Source organism: Electrophorus electricus, chromosome 11 (assembly GCF_041902795.1).
Source record: "Electrophorus electricus isolate QZ-2024a chromosome 11, ASM4190279v1, whole genome shotgun sequence".
NCBI lineage: Eukaryota > Metazoa > Chordata > Actinopteri > Gymnotiformes > Gymnotidae > Electrophorus > Electrophorus electricus.
Window position 1 is genome coordinate 14,365,399 of NC_137507.1, and position 22,831 is coordinate 14,388,229.

General features: G+C 38.7%; 8 protein-coding genes across 8 annotated transcripts; 4 read left to right on the plus strand and 4 right to left on the minus strand.

Annotated features, from left to right (window-relative positions):
• Nucleotides 1–245: 245 nt before the first annotated feature.
• Nucleotides 246–5,028, plus strand: slc5a8 (solute carrier family 5 member 8). Its single transcript, XM_035528076.2, has 15 exons — nucleotides 246–822; nucleotides 1,440–1,505; nucleotides 1,621–1,672; nucleotides 1,775–1,842; nucleotides 2,126–2,280; nucleotides 2,428–2,568; nucleotides 2,680–2,809; nucleotides 2,970–3,058; nucleotides 3,211–3,320; nucleotides 3,419–3,486; nucleotides 3,573–3,659; nucleotides 4,239–4,456; nucleotides 4,537–4,640; nucleotides 4,733–4,821; nucleotides 4,894–5,028. The coding sequence occupies exons 1-15, from the start codon at nucleotides 472–474 to the stop codon at nucleotides 5,020–5,022; spliced, it is 1,857 nt and encodes a 618-aa protein (XP_035383969.1). The 5' UTR covers nucleotides 246–471; the 3' UTR covers nucleotides 5,023–5,028.
• Nucleotides 5,029–5,259: 231 nt separating this feature from the next.
• Nucleotides 5,260–5,914, minus strand: lyrm5a (LYR motif containing 5a). The gene is made up of 2 exons (XM_035528079.2): nucleotides 5,794–5,914; nucleotides 5,260–5,703 (listed from the first exon to the last, which is right to left on the minus strand). The coding sequence occupies exons 1-2, from the start codon at nucleotides 5,836–5,838 to the stop codon at nucleotides 5,491–5,493; spliced, it is 258 nt and encodes an 85-aa protein (XP_035383972.1). The 5' UTR covers nucleotides 5,839–5,914; the 3' UTR covers nucleotides 5,260–5,490.
• Nucleotides 5,915–6,354: 440 nt separating this feature from the next.
• Nucleotides 6,355–9,966, plus strand: LOC118241685 (sodium-coupled monocarboxylate transporter 1-like). The gene is made up of 14 exons (XM_035528077.2): nucleotides 6,355–6,443; nucleotides 6,559–6,610; nucleotides 6,713–6,780; nucleotides 7,064–7,218; nucleotides 7,366–7,506; nucleotides 7,618–7,747; nucleotides 7,908–7,996; nucleotides 8,149–8,258; nucleotides 8,357–8,424; nucleotides 8,511–8,597; nucleotides 9,177–9,394; nucleotides 9,475–9,578; nucleotides 9,671–9,759; nucleotides 9,832–9,966. Exons 1-14 carry the CDS (start codon nucleotides 6,387–6,389, stop codon nucleotides 9,958–9,960), a joined length of 1,497 nt encoding a protein of 498 aa, XP_035383970.2. The 5' UTR covers nucleotides 6,355–6,386; the 3' UTR covers nucleotides 9,961–9,966.
• Nucleotides 9,967–10,197: 231 nt separating this feature from the next.
• LOC118241686 (LYR motif-containing protein 5A) lies at nucleotides 10,198–10,852 on the minus strand. The gene is made up of 2 exons (XM_035528078.2): nucleotides 10,732–10,852; nucleotides 10,198–10,641 (listed from the first exon to the last, which is right to left on the minus strand). Exons 1-2 carry the CDS (start codon nucleotides 10,774–10,776, stop codon nucleotides 10,429–10,431), a joined length of 258 nt encoding a protein of 85 aa, XP_035383971.1. The 5' UTR covers nucleotides 10,777–10,852; the 3' UTR covers nucleotides 10,198–10,428.
• A 167-nt stretch (nucleotides 10,853–11,019) lies between these two features.
• Nucleotides 11,020–14,647, plus strand: LOC118241697 (sodium-coupled monocarboxylate transporter 1-like). The gene is made up of 13 exons (XM_081723175.1): nucleotides 11,020–11,059; nucleotides 11,293–11,381; nucleotides 11,497–11,548; nucleotides 11,651–11,718; nucleotides 12,002–12,156; nucleotides 12,304–12,444; nucleotides 12,556–12,685; nucleotides 12,846–12,934; nucleotides 13,087–13,196; nucleotides 13,295–13,362; nucleotides 13,449–13,535; nucleotides 14,115–14,419; nucleotides 14,512–14,647. Exons 1-13 carry the CDS (start codon nucleotides 11,020–11,022, stop codon nucleotides 14,516–14,518), a joined length of 1,341 nt encoding a protein of 446 aa, XP_081579301.1. The 3' UTR covers nucleotides 14,519–14,647.
• Nucleotides 14,595–15,693, minus strand: LOC118241688 (LYR motif-containing protein 5A). Its single transcript, XM_035528080.2, has 2 exons — nucleotides 15,573–15,693; nucleotides 14,595–15,482 (listed from the first exon to the last, which is right to left on the minus strand). Exons 1-2 carry the CDS (start codon nucleotides 15,615–15,617, stop codon nucleotides 15,270–15,272), a joined length of 258 nt encoding a protein of 85 aa, XP_035383973.1. The 5' UTR covers nucleotides 15,618–15,693; the 3' UTR covers nucleotides 14,595–15,269.
• A 439-nt stretch (nucleotides 15,694–16,132) lies between these two features.
• LOC113580967 (sodium-coupled monocarboxylate transporter 1-like) lies at nucleotides 16,133–19,114 on the plus strand (the record flags this gene model as incomplete). The annotated part of the gene is made up of 11 exons (XM_035528145.2): nucleotides 16,133–16,222; nucleotides 16,338–16,389; nucleotides 16,492–16,559; nucleotides 16,843–16,997; nucleotides 17,145–17,285; nucleotides 17,397–17,526; nucleotides 17,687–17,775; nucleotides 17,928–18,037; nucleotides 18,136–18,203; nucleotides 18,290–18,376; nucleotides 18,956–19,114. Coding segments are annotated over exons 1-11 (1,116 nt in total), but the record flags the coding sequence as incomplete, so codon positions are not given.
• Nucleotides 19,115–19,435: 321 nt separating this feature from the next.
• On the minus strand, nucleotides 19,436–20,949 carry LOC113569523 (LYR motif containing 5a). Its single transcript, XM_035528624.2, has 3 exons — nucleotides 20,843–20,949; nucleotides 20,414–20,488; nucleotides 19,436–20,323 (listed from the first exon to the last, which is right to left on the minus strand). Exons 2-3 carry the CDS (start codon nucleotides 20,456–20,458, stop codon nucleotides 20,111–20,113), a joined length of 258 nt encoding a protein of 85 aa, XP_035384517.1. The 5' UTR covers nucleotides 20,459–20,488; nucleotides 20,843–20,949; the 3' UTR covers nucleotides 19,436–20,110.
• Between the last annotated feature and the right edge of the window lie 1,882 nt (nucleotides 20,950–22,831).

The window sequence follows — 22,831 nt, forward strand, 5'->3', positions numbered from 1 at the left end:
TAAATGCCACTGAAATCCCACTTACAGATTCATTAAATTCTCATTGAGTACAGGTTATTTAAGCATCTGTTCTTTTTAAGCATTTCTGAACCTGACACATTTATGAGAAACCCAGGAAATTATTTGCTGTTCAAAACCATGAGATATGAATGGAATACCAGCCACTGGGTTGAGTAAAGAGAGGGTTGATGGTCAACTTATGCCACAGCCCAGAGAACAATTAGAGCTCTCAAGCTGGTGAAGAGCTATTATACCTGCTTGGGGCATTTCTGACTCTCAGTAATACAGAGAGTTCATCAGAGGTCTTCACTAGCCCCTCTTCTACAGGAGACAAACACTTAGTCATGAATTCAACTGCCTAAATGTTATCTGTTTTACACACTGACTAGCTTGTAATTAGAAAAATCTCAGTTTAAGTCCTTTAAACACGTTTGTTTAAAAAAAAAAAAAAAAAACGGAAACAGAAGCACAATGGAGAACCCAGCAGCTGCAGCATCCTTTACTTTGTTGGACTATGTGGTTTTTGTTTTTATGCTGGTCATCTCGGCAGGTATTGGGGTATATTACGCCTTCATCCAGGGAGGACAGCACAGCTCCAGGGACTATCTGGTGGGTGGTCGGAGTTTGACAGCAGTGCCAGTGGCTCTGTCTTTGACTGCCAGCTTTTTGTCTGCCATCACGGTGCTGGGCACCCCAGTGGAGGTGTACCTCTATGGGGCCAGCTTCATCCTCACGTGCCTCACTTTCGTCTTGATGGTGGGAATCAGCTCTGAACTCTTCCTCCCCATCTTCTACAGACTGGGAATAACCAGCACCTATGAGGTGAGGCACTTCATTACTGGCTGAATACACTTGAAGCAGTTTAATGTCTAAAGTATGTGCTCAATATATCAGTGTTTCTGTTGGTGTACAGTGATCCAGAACAAATCCACAGTAAGGACTGGAATTAAAATATAGTTTAATTTTAAAGGTAGAAATGCTGCATTATTTCATAACTCTTGCATGCTTATAGTGAGCAACACCATAAGCAATGAAAATATAAATATATTAAGATATAAATATATATTTAAAATATAAATATATTAAGCTTGCTAAATTGCTTCATCATGCTTATCTTATGGTTCTTTCATTATTCACTGAAACATGATGTTTTTAAATCTATTAAAATTTAAAGCCTTTTTCTGTTAGTTGGGACTGACTTTCACATTGTCTTTGTATATGAATGTGGTAATTCCTGTTCCATTAAAAATAGTAGCAACTTTCCCTTGTCATTTCATAATCCTAATTCAGGAATTATTTATTGATACCACACTATCGATATTACAGCTTGCTTCTCTCACAAAAACATACTCAAAAGCAAACAAAATGATCATTCATTTTGTACTTGTGTTTAACATATAGAATTATTGTCATGAGTTTTTGATTCTGTGTCCCTGCAGTACCTGGAGATGCGGTTTGACAAAGCAATTCGGCTGTTTGGGACAGTGTTGTTCATAATTCAGACAGTAAGTGCTCACAATGGCACAAGTCTCTATTTCACTACAGATCTTATTCTGAACAAACTGGGAAATGATCATTGGTTGCACTAAGTAAATATTGCATTTTTCCCCCATTCCTTAGCTACTGTACACTGGTCTGGTTATCTATGCACCAGCTTTGGCTTTAAATCAAGGTGGGATCTTTGTGTGTAAAGTACATGGTGTACTTGGTGTACTCAAAAAAGTACATTCAGTTCAGGTCAAGTGAACTTCTCTCCTCTTCCTCCATGTATTAGTCAGTGGCATACATCTATGGGGAGCTGTAATCTCAACTGGAGTGGTCTGTACTTTCTATTGCACCTTGGTAAGTTTACTTACAACATATAAGTGACTTACTTCATAAGACTCAACTGAAAGCAGTCAACATTCTCTTAGTGTTAACAATTTTACAATAGGTCTTTAATTAGTTTGCTTGTGGTTATAGTTTAAAAGCGATGCATAATATTCTGATTAAATAAATAAAAAATGTACAAGATCTATGCAGCAGTGCATATGCTAAAAGGGCTAAGAGTCTCTGATGAAACCATAATTAAAGCATTCCTATATACAGCACTTAGAAATGTCAAACTGCTTCCATTATATGGCAGGGTGGCCTGAAAGCAGTGGTCTGGACTGACGCATTCCAGGTGGTCATCATGGTGGCTGGGTTTCTGGCCGTCATTATCCAGTCTGTGCTGCTACAGGGTGGAGTTTCCATCATCATTAGTGATTCTGCCCAGGGAGGCCGTCTCAACATATGGGAGTGAGTTACAATATGACAGTTATAATATCACTATATAAGTCAATGTATGGGAGTCAGTTAAATATGGTGGACAGGTCTTGGAACACTGTAAAACATTCCCAGGGAACATTAGTCTTTGTCTTTTTTTTATATATCTCTTCCCCTAAGCTTTGACCCTAACCCTCTGAGAAGGCACACATTTTGGACTGTCATAATTGGAGGTGCATTCCTTTGGACCAGTGCTTATGGTATTAACCAAACTCAGGTGCAAAGATACGTATCCTGCAAGTCCCTGTTCCATGCAAAAATGTGAGCAACAAACTCCACAGGGCACTCCTTATGCATCAAGTGACTACCATGTTTTACCATCCCAATATATAATGTAAACTAAGAATAAACTGGGTTTGTATTTCTTTCCAGGTCACTGTATGTGAACTTAGTGTCTCTGTGGACCATCAATCTGTGTTCAATATTTTGCGGACTGTGTTTGTACTCCGTTTATAAGAACTGCGATCCATGGACAGCGAAACGCGTGAATACTCAAGATCAGGTAACAGATCTGTGAAAGAAACAGAACAGTCTAATAATAATAATAAATATCAATTAGTCCTATCTAATGTGATCTGTAAAGCCTGCTAGTAGCCATAGACTGGATATGATATACCACATGTCCAATTACCTGTTTTTACAACTTTTTGTGTAATTTGAAGCTCATGCCTTACCTTGTGCTGGACATCTTGAGAGCATATCCAGGTATTCCTGGTCTGTTCGTGGCAGCAGTGTACAGTGGCACATTAAGGTTAGATTTCTATAAGCACACGTTCACTTGACCCAATCAGCCCACACTGTGGTAACCGTGAAGTGGATCCAGAAAAGCACAAACAGCATATCCATGTATTAAGTCACTACTACGTATGCACTTGATGTGTGTTTTCCTGTTGCCTGCTTCAGCACAGTATCCTCCAGTGTGAATGCATTAGCTGCAGTGACAGTTACAGATCTGATAAGACCATATTTCAGCTTTTCCGAGCAACAGCTCATCTGGACATCAAAAGGACTGAGTGAGTAAGGAAACAATAGCATTTACATGACAACATGCCACAGCCAGTGCTGCACATGAAGCTTTTATTGTACAATGGCTCCATGTATGACGTCACAGGCATTTTCTATGGAGCTCTGTGCATTGGAATGGCTGGTCTTGCATCTTTGATGGGGGGGTTACTACAGGTAAACTTTTATTTATTAGAAACAAATTCTATCATCTGAGTAGCGGTTTGGCATGTTCTTGTTCTGATCTGTGCCTTCTTTTACAGGCGGCTATTAGCATCTTTGGCACCATTGGCGGACCTGTCCTTGGCCTTTTTGTTTTAGGCATCCTGTTTCCCTGTGCAAATTCAAAAGTCAGTGATTACAGTCATTAATTTTGGCAGTCAGTCTATTCAGAGCATCTTACAAAATGGTGTAAATGGTAATAGTGAAAGTGACAAAATGTACAGTGAATCTGGGATTTATAACCTACAATTTATCCTAATTTTTGCAAGTGCACATACAAGGCCAAAGAAACATTTCAAAGAGTACAAGTGCAGATAGAATGGCAGGAGTTCAGGGATCGGTCAATAGAACTTTAAGTGAAGCTCATTTACACATTGAGGAAAATAACACTAAGGCAAGCAAGATTTTTCCTTTGTGGGCATGTTTAGATCTTATTAAGGAAAGACATGCCAGGTGTCATGAGGTCAAGGCTCTGAATTGAACCACCAGGCTGAGTTCTGAACCACAATGTGAAGGTGTTGTGGGACTGAGCTGAGGTTCAGAAAATAGGCTTTGTTTTTCTTATGATGAGGTAGTGCTCTAAGTATGAGAACACACAGGAGAAATCTTTGATGTAGATGCTTTGTAGACAAGCAGTAGCATATAAAGAAAAACTTGTAGAAGTGTATTATTTATTATTAAGAGTCTAACATGGGTATGTATTGTAGGGAGGCTTGGCTGGGCTGGTCAGTGGACTAGCCATATCACTCTGGGTATGTATAGGAGCCCAGGTCTATCACCCCCTACCTGCGAATACCAGGCCTCTCACTTTGAAAACACATGGCTGTAACTTCACTATTGCTGAGGCTGCATTAACAAACTGGACCAGGTACCCTACACAGGCAAGCTACATCACCTCAGCCCAGCAGAACAAAGCCCTGGACAGGTGGGGAGGGTTCCTAAAGTTTGATAATGGGAGGGACTTTACATCACAATGCATTCATGTTTATCTGTTTATCTGTACAGACCTTGGCTGGCTGATAATTGGTACTCCCTCTCTTACTTGTATTTCTGCCCTGTGGGGACCTTAGTTGTCATAGCTGTGGGGCTGGCAGTGAGTTTGCTTTCAGGTAATGAATGACTTTACATTTACCACAACTGAAAAATACTTCTAAGTAAAAAAGATAGTTCATGTTTTCCCCCTTGTATTCTACCTACACAGGGGGTAGAACTCTAAAACTGCAACCAGGGCTGACGGTAGTGAAGGAGGATTTAACCTGCTACAAACTCTACAAAACTCTAAAACAGAAGGTGGGTGTGAAGTTTATATTTTATCTTTGTCTGTGTTACAATTTTTGCATGTTATTTTATCCTTATTTCCAGGCCACAAGAAACGCAGATAAATTTGACCTGGTTGGGAAGTATGAGAAGAAATCTGGTAACACCAACATTGCATTTTGTGATGTTGAGTTAGACATCACAAAATATCAGTCCCGTAGAACCCTAACATAGGACACTTGTTTTGTTTTTACAGTGAAGACATCTTATATTTGTACAATAAACCATCACTTTTTCACCTTTCAGCATTTTAACTGATAGAGTACCTTAAAATACACATGAAACCAGGAAAGCTATCTTCTTAAAAACACATTTCTGTAATTGCTGTGTTCCACCATCATAAATATAGGGCAGTTATTTACAAGAAATGGTAGTTTTCACTTGGGTAGAATGACAATTTTACAATGACATGCAATGTACATAAATGATGCCACCCTAAACAAATTATATGGATAATTTGTATGTTGTGACCCTTGTTTTACCAAGGATTGTATCTATTATAAGTAGTAGATTTTTTTATGAGATAAACACCATCCTTTACGCCAACAGCCTTTTGATCTTCAAATGCTACTGATGTCTAAATAAAGTTTATTAATGAGAGTTTGTGTTTTTGTCCCATTCTTTGTATGAGAAGCAGAGGCATTAGTGTTCGGGGTCATAATATCGTTTCTTCATCGCTCTGTATTTCCTAAGGAAATACAGGGCCTCGAGTTCCTTAATTACAAACTCCCCTCGATCAACAAGCTTTCGGATCTTCTCAGGGTCGGTGACATCTCTGTTCTTCATAAAAGCTGTTTTTAAGCGCTCCCTGAAGTATACAGTGCCTTTTGGGTAATCTCTTCCAAGATAGAGAAGCTTTTAGATCAAAACAAACAATAACAAATAAATAAAACACACGGAAGCATAAATTAGTTGAGGCTAGGATATATATTCAATTTCACTTACATTCTTGTACAATCTGATAACTTCTCCCCTCAGTGGGTTGGTCATTTCTTTCCTCCCCCCTAGTTATTAATTAATCTTTTACAGAAATTAAAAGAAAACCAAGACAAAGATGATTAACAATTAGTGTTCATGATGCATTTCCTACATTCCTATACTCTAACGAAAGTTGGTTTTAAAAACCATTAGTTAACTAGCTATGTTGTTCTTACTGCTTATACTTGATGCTTAGTGTTTTCACCAGATACCTAGCTAGCTTAGCCTTATGGTTCTTTCATTATTCACTGAAACATGATGTTTTTAAATCTATTAAAATTTAAAGCCTTTTTCTGTTAGTTGGGACTGACTTTCACATTGTCTTTGTATATGAATGTGGTAATTCCTGTTCCATTAAAAATAGTAGCAACTTTCCCTTGTCATTTCATAATCCTAATTCAGGAATTATTTATTGATACCACACTATCGATATTACAGCTTGCTTCTCTCACAAAAACATACTCAAAAGCAAACAAAATGATCATTCATTTTGTACTTGTGTTTAACATATAGAATTATTGTCATGAGTTTTTGATTCTGTGTCCCTGCAGTACCTGGAGATGCGGTTTGACAAAGCAATTCGGCTGTTTGGGACAGTGTTGTTCATAATTCAGACAGTAAGTGCTCACAATGGCACAAGTCTCTATTTCACTACAGATCTTATTCTGAACAAACTGGGAAATGATCATTGGTTGCACTAAGTAAATATTGCATTTTTCCCCCATTCCTTAGCTACTGTACACTGGTCTGGTTATCTATGCACCAGCTTTGGCTTTAAATCAAGGTGGGATCTTTGTGTGTAAAGTACATGGTGTACTTGGTGTACTCAAAAAAGTACATTCAGTTCAGGTCAAGTGAACTTCTCTCCTCTTCCTCCATGTATTAGTCAGTGGCATACATCTATGGGGAGCTGTAATCTCAACTGGAGTGGTCTGTACTTTCTATTGCACCTTGGTAAGTTTACTTACAACATATAAGTGACTTACTTCATAAGACTCAACTGAAAGCAGTCAACATTCTCTTAGTGTTAACAATTTTACAATAGGTCTTTAATTAGTTTGCTTGTGGTTATAGTTTAAAAGCGATGCATAATATTCTGATTAAATAAATAAAAAATGTACAAGATCTATGCAGCAGTGCATATGCTAAAAGGGCTAAGAGTCTCTGATGAAACCATAATTAAAGCATTCCTATATACAGCACTTAGAAATGTCAAACTGCTTCCATTATATGGCAGGGTGGCCTGAAAGCAGTGGTCTGGACTGACGCATTCCAGGTGGTCATCATGGTGGCTGGGTTTCTGGCCGTCATTATCCAGTCTGTGCTGCTACAGGGTGGAGTTTCCATCATCATTAGTGATTCTGCCCAGGGAGGCCGTCTCAACATATGGGAGTGAGTTACAATATGACAGTTATAATATCACTATATAAGTCAATGTATGGGAGTCAGTTAAATATGGTGGACAGGTCTTGGAACACTGTAAAACATTCCCAGGGAACATTAGTCTTTGTCTTTTTTTTATATATCTCTTCCCCTAAGCTTTGACCCTAACCCTCTGAGAAGGCACACATTTTGGACTGTCATAATTGGAGGTGCATTCCTTTGGACCAGTGCTTATGGTATTAACCAAACTCAGGTGCAAAGATACGTATCCTGCAAGTCCCTGTTCCATGCAAAAATGTGAGCAACAAACTCCACAGGGCACTCCTTATGCATCAAGTGACTACCATGTTTTACCATCCCAATATATAATGTAAACTAAGAATAAACTGGGTTTGTATTTCTTTCCAGGTCACTGTATGTGAACTTAGTGTCTCTGTGGACCATCAATCTGTGTTCAATATTTTGCGGACTGTGTTTGTACTCCGTTTATAAGAACTGCGATCCATGGACAGCGAAACGCGTGAATACTCAAGATCAGGTAACAGATCTGTGAAAGAAACAGAACAGTCTAATAATAATAATAAATATCAATTAGTCCTATCTAATGTGATCTGTAAAGCCTGCTAGTAGCCATAGACTGGATATGATATACCACATGTCCAATTACCTGTTTTTACAACTTTTTGTGTAATTTGAAGCTCATGCCTTACCTTGTGCTGGACATCTTGAGAGCATATCCAGGTATTCCTGGTCTGTTCGTGGCAGCAGTGTACAGTGGCACATTAAGGTTAGATTTCTATAAGCACACGTTCACTTGACCCAATCAGCCCACACTGTGGTAACCGTGAAGTGGATCCAGAAAAGCACAAACAGCATATCCATGTATTAAGTCACTACTACGTATGCACTTGATGTGTGTTTTCCTGTTGCCTGCTTCAGCACAGTATCCTCCAGTGTGAATGCATTAGCTGCAGTGACAGTTACAGATCTGATAAGACCATATTTCAGCTTTTCCGAGCAACAGCTCATCTGGACATCAAAAGGACTGAGTGAGTAAGGAAACAATAGCATTTACATGACAACATGCCACAGCCAGTGCTGCACATGAAGCTTTTATTGTACAATGGCTCCATGTATGACGTCACAGGCATTTTCTATGGAGCTCTGTGCATTGGAATGGCTGGTCTTGCATCTTTGATGGGGGGGTTACTACAGGTAAACTTTTATTTATTAGAAACAAATTCTATCATCTGAGTAGCGGTTTGGCATGTTCTTGTTCTGATCTGTGCCTTCTTTTACAGGCGGCTATTAGCATCTTTGGCACCATTGGCGGACCTGTCCTTGGCCTTTTTGTTTTAGGCATCCTGTTTCCCTGTGCAAATTCAAAAGTCAGTGATTACAGTCATTAATTTTGGCAGTCAGTCTATTCAGAGCATCTTACAAAATGGTGTAAATGGTAATAGTGAAAGTGACAAAATGTACAGTGAATCTGGGATTTATAACCTACAATTTATCCTAATTTTTGCAAGTGCACATACAAGGCCAAAGAAACATTTCAAAGAGTACAAGTGCAGATAGAATGGCAGGAGTTCAGGGATCGGTCAATAGAACTTTAAGTGAAGCTCATTTACACATTGAGGAAAATAACACTAAGGCAAGCAAGATTTTTCCTTTGTGGGCATGTTTAGATCTTATTAAGGAAAGACATGCCAGGTGTCATGAGGTCAAGGCTCTGAATTGAACCACCAGGCTGAGTTCTGAACCACAATGTGAAGGTGTTGTGGGACTGAGCTGAGGTTCAGAAAATAGGCTTTGTTTTTCTTATGATGAGGTAGTGCTCTAAGTATGAGAACACACAGGAGAAATCTTTGATGTAGATGCTTTGTAGACAAGCAGTAGCATATAAAGAAAAACTTGTAGAAGTGTATTATTTATTATTAAGAGTCTAACATGGGTATGTATTGTAGGGAGGCTTGGCTGGGCTGGTCAGTGGACTAGCCATATCACTCTGGGTATGTATAGGAGCCCAGGTCTATCACCCCCTACCTGCGAATACCAGGCCTCTCACTTTGAAAACACATGGCTGTAACTTCACTATTGCTGAGGCTGCATTAACAAACTGGACCAGGTACCCTACACAGGCAAGCTACATCACCTCAGCCCAGCAGAACAAAGCCCTGGACAGGTGGGGAGGGTTCCTAAAGTTTGATAATGGGAGGGACTTTACATCACAATGCATTCATGTTTATCTGTTTATCTGTACAGACCTTGGCTGGCTGATAATTGGTACTCCCTCTCTTACTTGTATTTCTGCCCTGTGGGGACCTTAGTTGTCATAGCTGTGGGGCTGGCAGTGAGTTTGCTTTCAGGTAATGAATGACTTTACATTTACCACAACTGAAAAATACTTCTAAGTAAAAAAGATAGTTCATGTTTTCCCCCTTGTATTCTACCTACACAGGGGGTAGAACTCTAAAACTGCAACCAGGGCTGACGGTAGTGAAGGAGGATTTAACCTGCTACAAACTCTACAAAACTCTAAAACAGAAGGTGGGTGTGAAGTTTATATTTTATCTTTGTCTGTGTTACAATTTTTGCATGTTATTTTATCCTTATTTCCAGGCCACAAGAAACGCAGATAAATTTGACCTGGTTGGGAAGTATGAGAAGAAATCTGGTAACACCAACATTGCATTTTGTGATGTTGAGTTAGACATCACAAAATATCAGTCCCGTAGAACCCTAACATAGGACACTTGTTTTGTTTTTACAGTGAAGACATCTTATATTTGTACAATAAACCATCACTTTTTCACCTTTCAGCATTTTAACTGATAGAGTACCTTAAAATACACATGAAACCAGGAAAGCTATCTTCTTAAAAACACATTTCTGTAATTGCTGTGTTCCACCATCATAAATATAGGGCAGTTATTTACAAGAAATGGTAGTTTTCACTTGGGTAGAATGACAATTTTACAATGACATGCAATGTACATAAATGATGCCACCCTAAACAAATTATATGGATAATTTGTATGTTGTGACCCTTGTTTTACCAAGGATTGTATCTATTATAAGTAGTAGATTTTTTTATGAGATAAACACCATCCTTTACGCCAACAGCCTTTTGATCTTCAAATGCTACTGATGTCTAAATAAAGTTTATTAATGAGAGTTTGTGTTTTTGTCCCATTCTTTGTATGAGAAGCAGAGGCATTAGTGTTCGGGGTCATAATATCGTTTCTTCATCGCTCTGTATTTCCTAAGGAAATACAGGGCCTCGAGTTCCTTAATTACAAACTCCCCTCGATCAACAAGCTTTCGGATCTTCTCAGGGTCGGTGACATCTCTGTTCTTCATAAAAGCTGTTTTTAAGCGCTCCCTGAAGTATACAGTGCCTTTTGGGTAATCTCTTCCAAGATAGAGAAGCTTTTAGATCAAAACAAACAATAACAAATAAATAAAACACACGGAAGCATAAATTAGTTGAGGCTAGGATATATATTCAATTTCACTTACATTCTTGTACAATCTGATAACTTCTCCCCTCAGTGGGTTGGTCATTTCTTTCCTCCCCCCTAGTTATTAATTAATCTTTTACAGAAATTAAAAGAAAACCAAGACAAAGATGATTAACAATTAGTGTTCATGATGCATTTCCTACATTCCTATACTCTAACGAAAGTTGGTTTTAAAAACCATTAGTTAACTAGCTATGTTGTTCTTACTGCTTATACTTGATGCTTAGTGTTTTCACCAGATACCTAGCTAGCTTAGCCTTATGGTTCTTTCATTATTCACTGAAACATGATGTTTTTAAATCTATTAAAATTTAAAGCCTTTTTCTGTTAGTTGGGACTGACTTTCACATTGTCTTTGTATATGAATGTGGTAATTCCTGTTCCATTAAAAATAGTAGCAACTTTCCCTTGTCATTTCATAATCCTAATTCAGGAATTATTTATTGATACCACACTATCGATATTACAGCTTGCTTCTCTCACAAAAACATACTCAAAAGCAAACAAAATGATCATTCATTTTGTACTTGTGTTTAACATATAGAATTATTGTCATGAGTTTTTGATTCTGTGTCCCTGCAGTACCTGGAGATGCGGTTTGACAAAGCAATTCGGCTGTTTGGGACAGTGTTGTTCATAATTCAGACAGTAAGTGCTCACAATGGCACAAGTCTCTATTTCACTACAGATCTTATTCTGAACAAACTGGGAAATGATCATTGGTTGCACTAAGTAAATATTGCATTTTTCCCCCATTCCTTAGCTACTGTACACTGGTCTGGTTATCTATGCACCAGCTTTGGCTTTAAATCAAGGTGGGATCTTTGTGTGTAAAGTACATGGTGTACTTGGTGTACTCAAAAAAGTACATTCAGTTCAGGTCAAGTGAACTTCTCTCCTCTTCCTCCATGTATTAGTCAGTGGCATACATCTATGGGGAGCTGTAATCTCAACTGGAGTGGTCTGTACTTTCTATTGCACCTTGGTAAGTTTACTTACAACATATAAGTGACTTACTTCATAAGACTCAACTGAAAGCAGTCAACATTCTCTTAGTGTTAACAATTTTACAATAGGTCTTTAATTAGTTTGCTTGTGGTTATAGTTTAAAAGCGATGCATAATATTCTGATTAAATAAATAAAAAATGTACAAGATCTATGCAGCAGTGCATATGCTAAAAGGGCTAAGAGTCTCTGATGAAACCATAATTAAAGCATTCCTATATACAGCACTTAGAAATGTCAAACTGCTTCCATTATATGGCAGGGTGGCCTGAAAGCAGTGGTCTGGACTGACGCATTCCAGGTGGTCATCATGGTGGCTGGGTTTCTGGCCGTCATTATCCAGTCTGTGCTGCTACAGGGTGGAGTTTCCATCATCATTAGTGATTCTGCCCAGGGAGGCCGTCTCAACATATGGGAGTGAGTTACAATATGACAGTTATAATATCACTATATAAGTCAATGTATGGGAGTCAGTTAAATATGGTGGACAGGTCTTGGAACACTGTAAAACATTCCCAGGGAACATTAGTCTTTGTCTTTTTTTTATATATCTCTTCCCCTAAGCTTTGACCCTAACCCTCTGAGAAGGCACACATTTTGGACTGTCATAATTGGAGGTGCATTCCTTTGGACCAGTGCTTATGGTATTAACCAAACTCAGGTGCAAAGATACGTATCCTGCAAGTCCCTGTTCCATGCAAAAATGTGAGCAACAAACTCCACAGGGCACTCCTTATGCATCAAGTGACTACCATGTTTTACCATCCCAATATATAATGTAAACTAAGAATAAACTGGGTTTGTATTTCTTTCCAGGTCACTGTATGTGAACTTAGTGTCTCTGTGGACCATCAATCTGTGTTCAATATTTTGCGGACTGTGTTTGTACTCCGTTTATAAGAACTGCGATCCATGGACAGCGAAACGCGTGAATACTCAAGATCAGGTAACAGATCTGTGAAAGAAACAGAACAGTCTAATAATAATAATAAATATCAATTAGTCCTATCTAATGTGATCTGTAAAGCCTGCTAGTAGCCATAGACTGGATATGATATACCACATGTCCAATTACCTGTTTTTACAACTTTTTGTGTAATTTGAAGCTCATGCCTTACCTTGTGCTGGACATCTTGAGAGCATATCCAGGTATTCCTGGTCTGTTCGTGGCAGCAGTGTACAGTGGCACATTAAGGTTAGATTTCTATAAGCACACGTTCACTTGACCCAATCAGCCCACACTGTGGTAACCGTGAAGTGGATCCAGAAAAGCACAAACAGCATATCCATGTATTAAGTCACTACTACGTATGCACTTGATGTGTGTTTTCCTGTTGCCTGCTTCAGCACAGTATCCTCCAGTGTGAATGCATTAGCTGCAGTGACAGTTACAGATCTGATAAGACCATATTTCAGCTTTTCCGAGCAACAGCTCATCTGGACATCAAAAGGACTGAGTGAGTAAGGAAACAATAGCATTTACATGACAACATGCCACAGCCAGTGCTGCACATGAAGCTTTTATTGTACAATGGCTCCATGTATGACGTCACAGGCATTTTCTATGGAGCTCTGTGCATTGGAATGGCTGGTCTTGCATCTTTGATGGGGGGGTTACTACAGGTAAACTTTTATTTATTAGAAACAAATTCTATCATCTGAGTAGCGGTTTGGCATGTTCTTGTTCTGATCTGTGCCTTCTTTTACAGGCGGCTATTAGCATCTTTGGCACCATTGGCGGACCTGTCCTTGGCCTTTTTGTTTTAGGCATCCTGTTTCCCTGTGCAAATTCAAAAGTCAGTGATTACAGTCATTAATTTTGGCAGTCAGTCTATTCAGAGCATCTTACAAAATGGTGTAAATGGTAATAGTGAAAGTGACAAAATGTACAGTGAATCTGGGATTTATAACCTACAATTTATCCTAATTTTTGCAAGTGCACATACAAGGCCAAAGAAACATTTCAAAGAGTACAAGTGCAGATAGAATGGCAGGAGTTCAGGGATCGGTCAATAGAACTTTAAGTGAAGCTCATTTACACATTGAGGAAAATAACACTAAGGCAAGCAAGATTTTTCCTTTGTGGGCATGTTTAGATCTTATTAAGGAAAGACATGCCAGGTGTCATGAGGTCAAGGCTCTGAATTGAACCACCAGGCTGAGTTCTGAACCACAATGTGAAGGTGTTGTGGGACTGAGCTGAGGTTCAGAAAATAGGCTTTGTTTTTCTTATGATGAGGTAGTGCTCTAAGTATGAGAACACACAGGAGAAATCTTTGATGTAGATGCTTTGTAGACAAGCAGTAGCATATAAAGAAAAACTTGTAGAAGTGTATTATTTATTATTAAGAGTCTAACATGGGTATGTATTGTAGGGAGGCTTGGCTGGGCTGGTCAGTGGACTAGCCATATCACTCTGGGTATGTATAGGAGCCCAGGTCTATCACCCCCTACCTGCGAATACCAGGCCTCTCACTTTGAAAACACATGGCTGTAACTTCACTATTGCTGAGGCTGCATTAACAAACTGGACCAGGTACCCTACACAGGCAAGCTACATCACCTCAGCCCAGCAGAACAAAGCCCTGGACAGGTGGGGAGGGTTCCTAAAGTTTGTATTTCTGCCCTGTGGGGACCTTAGTTGTCATAGCTGTGGGGCTGGCAGTGAGTTTGCTTTCAGGTAATGAATGACTTTACATTTACCACAACTGAAAAATACTTCTAAGTAAAAAAGATAGTTCATGTTTTCCCCCTTGTATTCTACCTACACAGGGGGTAGAACTCTAAAACTGCAACCAGGGCTGACGGTAGTGAAGGAGGATTTAACCTGCTACAAACTCTACAAAACTCTAAAGCAGAAGGTGGGTGTAAAGTTTATATTTTATCTTTGTCTGTGTTACAATTTTTGCATGTTATTTTATCCTTACTTCCAGGCCACAAGAAACGCAGATAAACTTGACCTGGTTGGGAAGTATGAGAAGAAATCTGGTAACACCAACATTGCATTTTGTGATGTTGAGTTAGACATCACAAAATATCAGTCCCGTAGAACCCTAACATAGGACACTTGTTTTGTTTTTACAGTGAATACATCTTATATTTGTAGAATAAACCATCACTTTTTCACCTTTCAGCATTTTACCTGATAGAGTACCTTAAAATACACATGAAACCAGGAAAGCTATCTTCTTAAAAACACATTTCTGTAATTGCTGTGTTCCACCATCATAAATATAGGGCAGTTATTTACAAGAAATGGTAGTTTTCACTTGGGTAGAATGACAATTTTACAATGACATGCAATGTACATAAATGATGCCACCCTAAACAAATTATATGGATAATTTGTATGTTGTGACCCTTGTTTTACCAAGGATTGTATCTATTATAAGTAGTAGATTTTTTTATGAGATAAACACCATCCTTTACGCCAACAGCCTTTTGATCTTCAAATGCTACTGATGTCTAAATAAAGTTTATTAATGAGAGTTTGTGTTTTTGTCCCATTCTTTGTATGAGAAGCAGAGGCATTAGTGTTCGGGGTCATAATATCGTTTCTTCATCGCTCTGTATTTCCTAAGGAAATACAGGGCCTCGAGTTCCTTAATTACAAACTCCCCTCGATCAACAAGCTTTCGGATCTTCTCAGGGTCGGTGACATCTCTGTTCTTCATAAAAGCTGTTTTTAAGCGCTCCCTGAAGTATACAGTGCCTTTTGGGTAATCTCTTCCAAGATAGAGAAGCTTTTAGATCAAAACAAACAATAACAAATAAATAAAACACACGGAAGCATAAATTAGTTGAGGCTAGGATATATATTCAATTTCACTTACATTCTTGTACAATCTGATAACTTCTCCCCTCAGTGGGTTGGTCATTTCTTTCCTCCCCCCTAGTTATTAATTAATCTTTTACAGAAATTAAAAGAAAACCAAGACAAAGATGATTAACAATTAGTGTTCATGATGCATTTCCTACATTCCTATACTCTAACGAAAGTTGGTTTTAAAAACCATTAGTTAACTAGCTATGTTGTTCTTACTGCTTATACTTGATGCTTAGTGTTTTCACCAGATACCTAGCTAGCTTAGCCTTATGGTTCTTTCATTATTCACTGAAACATGATGTTTTTAAATCTATTAAAATTTAAAGCCTTTTTCTGTTAGTTGGGACTGACTTTCACATTGTCTTTGTATATGAATGTGGTAATTCCTGTTCCATTAAAAATAGTAGCAACTTTCCCTTGTCATTTCATAATCCTAATTCAGGAATTATTTATTGATACCACACTATCGATATTACAGCTTGCTTCTCTCACAAAAACATACTCAAAAGCAAACAAAATGATCATTCATTTTGTACTTGTGTTTAACATATAGAATTATTGTCATGAGTTTTTGATTCTGTGTCCCTGCAGTACCTGGAGATGCGGTTTGACAAAGCAATTCGGCTGTTTGGGACAGTGTTGTTCATAATTCAGACAGTAAGTGCTCACAATGGCACAAGTCTCTATTTCACTACAGATCTTATTCTGAACAAACTGGGAAATGATCATTGGTTGCACTAAGTAAATATTGCATTTTTCCCCCATTCCTTAGCTACTGTACACTGGTCTGGTTATCTATGCACCAGCTTTGGCTTTAAATCAAGGTGGGATCTTTGTGTGTAAAGTACATGGTGTACTTGGTGTACTCAAAAAAGTACATTCAGTTCAGGTCAAGTGAACTTCTCTCCTCTTCCTCCATGTATTAGTCAGTGGCATACATCTATGGGGAGCTGTAATCTCAACTGGAGTGGTCTGTACTTTCTATTGCACCTTGGTAAGTTTACTTACAACATATAAGTGACTTACTTCATAAGACTCAACTGAAAGCAGTCAACATTCTCTTAGTGTTAACAATTTTACAATAGGTCTTTAATTAGTTTGCTTGTGGTTATAGTTTAAAAGCGATGCATAATATTCTGATTAAATAAATAAAAAATGTACAAGATCTATGCAGCAGTGCATATGCTAAAAGGGCTAAGAGTCTCTGATGAAACCATAATTAAAGCATTCCTATATACAGCACTTAGAAATGTCAAACTGCTTCCATTATATGGCAGGGTGGCCTGAAAGCAGTGGTCTGGACTGACGCATTCCAGGTGGTCATCATGGTGGCTGGGTTTCTGGCCGTCATTATCCAGTCTGTGCTGCTACAGGGTGGAGTTTCCATCATCATTAGTGATTCTGCCCAGGGAGGCCGTCTCAACATATGGGAGTGAGTTACAATATGACAGTTATAATATCACTATATAAGTCAATGTATGGGAGTCAGTTAAATATGGTGGACAGGTCTTGGAACACTGTAAAACATTCCCAGGGAACATTAGTCTTTGTCTTTTTTTTATATATCTCTTCCCCTAAGCTTTGACCCTAACCCTCTGAGAAGGCACACATTTTGGACTGTCATAATTGGAGGTGCATTCCTTTGGACCAGTGCTTATGGTATTAACCAAACTCAGGTGCAAAGATACGTATCCTGCAAGTCCCTGTTCCATGCAAAAATGTGAGCAACAAACTCCACAGGGCACTCCTTATGCATCAAGTGACTACCATGTTTTACCATCCCAATATATAATGTAAACTAAGAATAAACTGGGTTTGTATTTCTTTCCAGGTCACTGTATGTGAACTTAGTGTCTCTGTGGACCATCAATCTGTGTTCAATATTTTGCGGACTGTGTTTGTACTCCGTTTATAAGAACTGCGATCCATGGACAGCGAAACGCGTGAATACTCAAGATCAGGTAACAGATCTGTGAAAGAAACAGAACAGTCTAATAATAATAATAAATATCAATTAGTCCTATCTAATGTGATCTGTAAAGCCTGCTAGTAGCCATAGACTGGATATGATATACCACATGTCCAATTACCTGTTTTTACAACTTTTTGTGTAATTTGAAGCTCATGCCTTACCTTGTGCTGGACATCTTGAGAGCATATCCAGGTATTCCTGGTCTGTTCGTGGCAGCAGTGTACAGTGGCACATTAAGGTTAGATTTCTATAAGCACACGTTCACTTGACCCAATCAGCCCACACTGTGGTAACCGTGAAGTGGATCCAGAAAAGCACAAACAGCATATCCATGTATTAAGTCACTACTACGTATGCACTTGATGTGTGTTTTCCTGTTGCCTGCTTCAGCACAGTATCCTCCAGTGTGAATGCATTAGCTGCAGTGACAGTTACAGATCTGATAAGACCATATTTCAGCTTTTCCGAGCAACAGCTCATCTGGACATCAAAAGGACTGAGTGAGTAAGGAAACAATAGCATTTACATGACAACATGCCACAGCCAGTGCTGCACATGAAGCTTTTATTGTACAATGGCTCCATGTATGACGTCACAGGCATTTTCTATGGAGCTCTGTGCATTGGAATGGCTGGTCTTGCATCTTTGATGGGGGGGTTACTACAGGTAAACTTTTATTTATTAGAAACAAATTCTATCATCTGAGTAGCGGTTTGGCATGTTCTTGTTCTGATCTGTGCCTTCTTTTACAGGCGGCTATTAGCATCTTTGGCACCATTGGCGGACCTGTCCTTGGCCTTTTTGTTTTAGGCATCCTGTTTCCCTGTGCAAATTCAAAAGTCAGTGATTACAGTCATTAATTTTGGCAGTCAGTCTATTCAGAGCATCTTACAAAATGGTGTAAATGGTAATAGTGAAAGTGACAAAATGTACAGTGAATCTGGGATTTATAACCTACAATTTATCCTAATTTTTGCAAGTGCACATACAAGGCCAAAGAAACATTTCAAAGAGTACAAGTGCAGATAGAATGGCAGGAGTTCAGGGATCGGTCAATAGAACTTTAAGTGAAGCTCATTTACACATTGAGGAAAATAACACTAAGGCAAGCAAGATTTTTCCTTTGTGGGCATGTTTAGATCTTATTAAGGAAAGACATGCCAGGTGTCATGAGGTCAAGGCTCTGAATTGAACCACCAGGCTGAGTTCTGAACCACAATGTGAAGGTGTTGTGGGACTGAGCTGAGGTTCAGAAAATAGGCTTTGTTTTTCTTATGATGAGGTAGTGCTCTAAGTATGAGAACACACAGGAGAAATCTTTGATGTAGATGCTTTGTAGACAAGCAGTAGCATATAAAGAAAAACTTGTAGAAGTGTATTATTTATTATTAAGAGTCTAACATGGGTATGTATTGTAGGGAGGCTTGGCTGGGCTGGTCAGTGGACTAGCCATATCACTCTGGGTATGTATAGGAGCCCAGGTCTATCACCCCCTACCTGCGAATACCAGGCCTCTCACTTTGAAAACACATGGCTGTAACTTCACTATTGCTGAGGCTGCATTAACAAACTGGACCAGGTACCCTACACAGGCAAGCTACATCACCTCAGCCCAGCAGAACAAAGCCCTGGACAGGTGGGGAGGGTTCCTAAAGTTTGTATTTCTGCCCTGTGGGGACCTTAGTTGTCATAGCTGTGGGGCTGGCAGTGAGTTTGCTTTCAGGTAATGAATAACTTTACATTTACCACAACTGAAAAATACTTCTAAGTAAAAAAGATAGTTCATGTTTTCCCCCTTGTATTCTACCTACACAGGGGGTAGAACTCTAAAACTGCAACCAGGGCTGACGGTAGTGAAGGAGGATTTAACCTGCTACAAACTCTACAAAACTCTAAAGCAGAAGGTGGGTGTAAAGTTTATATTTTATCTTTGTCTGTGTTACAATTTTTGCATGTTATTTTATCCTTACTTCCAGGCCACAAGAAACGCAGATAAACTTGACCTGGTTGGGAAGTATGAGAAGAAATCTGGTAACACCAACATTGCATTTTGTGATGTTGAGTTAGACATCACAAAATATCAGTCCCGTAGAACCCTAACATAGGACACTTGTTTTGTTTTTACAGTGAATACATCTTATATTTGTACAATAAACCATCACTTTTTCACCTTTCAGCATTTTAACTGATAGAGTACCTTAAAATACACATGAAACCAGGAAAGCTATCTTCTTAAAAACACATTTCTGTAATTGCTGCGTTCCACCATCATAAATATAGGGCAGTTATTTACAAGAAATGGTAGTTTTCACTTGGGTAGAATGACAATTTTACAATGACATGCAATGTACATAAATGATGCCACCCTAAACAAATTATATGGATAATTTGTATGTTGTGACCCTTGTTTTACCAAGGATTGTATCTATTATAAGTAGTAGATTTTTTTATGAGATAAACACCATCCTTTACGCCAACAGCCTTTTGATCTTCAAATGCTACTGATGTCTAAATAAAGTTTATTAATGAGAGTTTGTGTTTTTGTCCCATTCTTTGTATGAGAAGCAGAGGCATTAGTGTTCGGGGTCATAATATCGTTTCTTCATCGCTCTGTATTTCCTAAGGAAATACAGGGCCTCGAGTTCCTTAATTACAAACTCCCCTCGATCAACAAGCTTTCGGATCTTCTCAGGGTCGGTGACATCTCTGTTCTTCATAAAAGCTGTTTTTAAGCGCTCCCTGAAGTATACAGTGCCTTTTGGGTAATCTCTTCCAAGATAGAGAAGCTTTTAGATCAAAACAAACAATAACAAATAAATAAAACACACAGAAGCATAAATTAGTTGAGGCTAGGATATATATTCAATTTCACTTACATTCTTGTACAATCTGATAACTTCTCCCCTCAGTGGGTTGGTCATTTCTTTCCTCCCCCCTAGTTATTAATTAATCTTTTACAGAAATTAAAAGAAAACCAAGACAAAGATGATTAACAATTAGTGTTCATGATGCATTTCCTACATTCCTATACTCTAACGAAAGTTGGTTTTAAAAACCATTAGTTAACTAGCGTTAGCTATCTAGCTATGTTGTTCTTACTACTTATACTTGATGCTTAGTGTTTTCACCAGATACCTAGCTAGCTTAGCCTATGCGAAATACTCTGGGCGTTAGTACCTGCTATATGATGTGAATAACTAATATATTGTGGAGTACTGCGATTAAAAGCAATAGTAAATTCACTTGTGTCTCTGAAATATTTATGTATGTGCCACGAAACGTATCATGAGGTTGTAAATACTCACCTCAGTTTCAACACAAACGGTTAGTTTGTTAGCTAGTTAGCTAGCTAGTGTTTTCCTTTCTGAGAATCACGTGGACAATATGCGTCTATCCACCTGGATCAGTTTTCAATGTAAAGGTCTGAACAGATAGATTGTAGATTGAAATGTGTTACTCTTAAAATAAAATAAAAAAAAAATTCTGCAAGTTATTATCCTTGCACGTGCTCCTTTCTCTAGCTCAATGCTTAAGGTACTTGTAATCGGAAGGTTGCCACTTTTGGGCCCCTGAGCAAGACCCTTAACACTCAACTGCCCAAGTTGTACTCAAGTCATAATTGTAAGTCGCTCTGGATAAAAGCGTCAGATAAAACAACGTGTGAGAGAAGGGAAAATCACGTGACATAATTGGTATTGACTGCACGGCCTATAAAGCAAATCATATTTAGAGACGGTCGCAGAATCCTTAAGGTGTAGTTACGTAACAGCGCGAGTCTATGGCGCAATAATGTGCGTCTTTGATAAGTTTTCTTTCGGAGATTCCATCATCATTTGGCACTCGGTGTTTACAACGGAATACAGCGCTACAGTGTTTAGCTAGCTTTTATATTACTATCCCAACGATCAACAGTGATCTTATTGGAATATTTTATTCAAATATACACAAACAGGTAAGTTTTGATTAAATTTAATAACTTCAAATATCTATGCTGAAGTCCTAGCCTTAAGGGTCCCTTGCTTCTGTGCTACAATTATCTAATGTTCTCACATTCTTTATTCTTTTAGATACCAACATGAAAGGTGGTTCATTTGGTAAGAACTGCTCCTTCCTGGCCCCACAGAATGCTGTGGAAGGGCATTATCGCTTTCCTAACATTGTTGGAGGTCTACAAAAAAAGGAGAAAACCCAGCATATGGCAACAACGACGCCAGCAACCAAATTCCCCAAGATCCAAAAGACCTCTAACAAGCTGCCAGTGATTATACTGAACGATATGTTTTTGGCAAACCAGGGCATGGCTGAGAGTTCGGTGAAGGACCCAGATGTTAAGCCTTATGTCAGATATGGAGAAACCTCTTCAAGGAAACAATCAAGTCACTTTCTGCCAGTGATAAGACGTCACCATGAAGAGATGGCTGCACACAGTGGCCGACCTGCAGCCCAGAGATCACGTGGGGTCCCCAACACTTCACTTCAGCCACATGTGATTGCCATACCCTGTGATGACCAGTTCAGCAACAGACTAAAGCATCCCAGAACTGGCAAAAGCCATCGCAATTACTTTTAACAGGCCAGGCAGAGTAGGCCATGTATAAGATTCAACTAAAGTCAGGAATGCCCCAGCTTGGCACAGAAGAAGTGATTACTTATGGCACAGAAGAAGTAATTACGTCTAAATTTTCTTTTGTCTTTCTTTCAATGACAATATTAAACTTTGTAAAGCATATAAGTGCATTTGGTTTCTTTCACTAACCATGTACACAGTTTTAAAAATAAGGGGAAATAAAACCCAATACATAACTAAGAGAAAATAATAAAGGTCTTGGAATAAAATTAAGAGGAGATCAAATAATATTGCTTTAACAACTTGCAATGGAATTCATAGTTGACTTAATGGTCCCAGCCAAATACATTAGCGAGGAGGACATACTCAAAGACACAATCATGGTGCACAGGCTTGTTCACACGATCTGACACAGGTTGTGCAGGTTTCTCAGTTTTAGAAGGCAGGATGAAGTCTGAAGGAAGTTGAGGTGGGGGAGCATTACTTTGAAGCCTGTAAATTTGTGCCTAGATGCAGGGGGCATGTACTAGATTAGAATCAAAACACTACTCTCAAGGAACTAATCCACTCACTGACCTGGCTACAGAGAAGAACATTAGTACAGTACCACAGTCCAAATAAAAGTGTGGATTTTTTTTAGTGATTGTTGGGGAGAGCAGTAATAACTGAGTAATTTCAGATGATAAACAATTAAGTCATTTGTGCCTGGTGGTATATTGATATGATG

Coding starts and splice junctions, on each gene's coding strand:
- slc5a8 (XM_035528076.2), top strand. CDS start 472: ATGGAGAACCCAGCAGCTGCAGCATCCTTTACTTTGTTGGACTATGTG. Junction 2,281..2,427: donor GGCCGTCTCAACATATGGGA/GTGAGTTACAAT, acceptor TCTTCCCCTAAG/CTTTGACCCTAACCCTCTGA. Junction 3,059..3,210: donor GTGTACAGTGGCACATTAAG/GTTAGATTTCTA, acceptor TGCCTGCTTCAG/CACAGTATCCTCCAGTGTGA.
- lyrm5a (XM_035528079.2), bottom strand. CDS start 5,838: ATGACCAACCCACTGAGGGGAGAAGTTATCAGATTGTACAAGAAT. Junction 5,704..5,793: donor TTATCAGATTGTACAAGAAT/GTAAGTGAAATT, acceptor TTGATCTAAAAG/CTTCTCTATCTTGGAAGAGA.
- LOC118241685 (XM_035528077.2), top strand. CDS start 6,387: ATGCGGTTTGACAAAGCAATTCGGCTGTTTGGGACAGTGTTGTTCATA. Junction 6,781..7,063: donor GTACTTTCTATTGCACCTTG/GTAAGTTTACTT, acceptor ATTATATGGCAG/GGTGGCCTGAAAGCAGTGGT. Junction 7,507..7,617: donor TCCCTGTTCCATGCAAAAAT/GTGAGCAACAAA, acceptor ATTTCTTTCCAG/GTCACTGTATGTGAACTTAG.
- LOC118241686 (XM_035528078.2), bottom strand. CDS start 10,776: ATGACCAACCCACTGAGGGGAGAAGTTATCAGATTGTACAAGAAT. Junction 10,642..10,731: donor TTATCAGATTGTACAAGAAT/GTAAGTGAAATT, acceptor TTGATCTAAAAG/CTTCTCTATCTTGGAAGAGA.
- LOC118241697 (XM_081723175.1), top strand. CDS start 11,020: ATGATGTTTTTAAATCTATTAAAATTTAAAGCCTTTTTCT. Junction 11,719..12,001: donor GTACTTTCTATTGCACCTTG/GTAAGTTTACTT, acceptor ATTATATGGCAG/GGTGGCCTGAAAGCAGTGGT. Junction 12,686..12,845: donor GCGTGAATACTCAAGATCAG/GTAACAGATCTG, acceptor TGTAATTTGAAG/CTCATGCCTTACCTTGTGCT.
- LOC118241688 (XM_035528080.2), bottom strand. CDS start 15,617: ATGACCAACCCACTGAGGGGAGAAGTTATCAGATTGTACAAGAAT. Junction 15,483..15,572: donor TTATCAGATTGTACAAGAAT/GTAAGTGAAATT, acceptor TTGATCTAAAAG/CTTCTCTATCTTGGAAGAGA.
- LOC113569523 (XM_035528624.2), bottom strand. CDS start 20,458: ATGACCAACCCACTGAGGGGAGAAGTTATCAGATTGTACAAGAAT. Junction 20,324..20,413: donor TTATCAGATTGTACAAGAAT/GTAAGTGAAATT, acceptor TTGATCTAAAAG/CTTCTCTATCTTGGAAGAGA.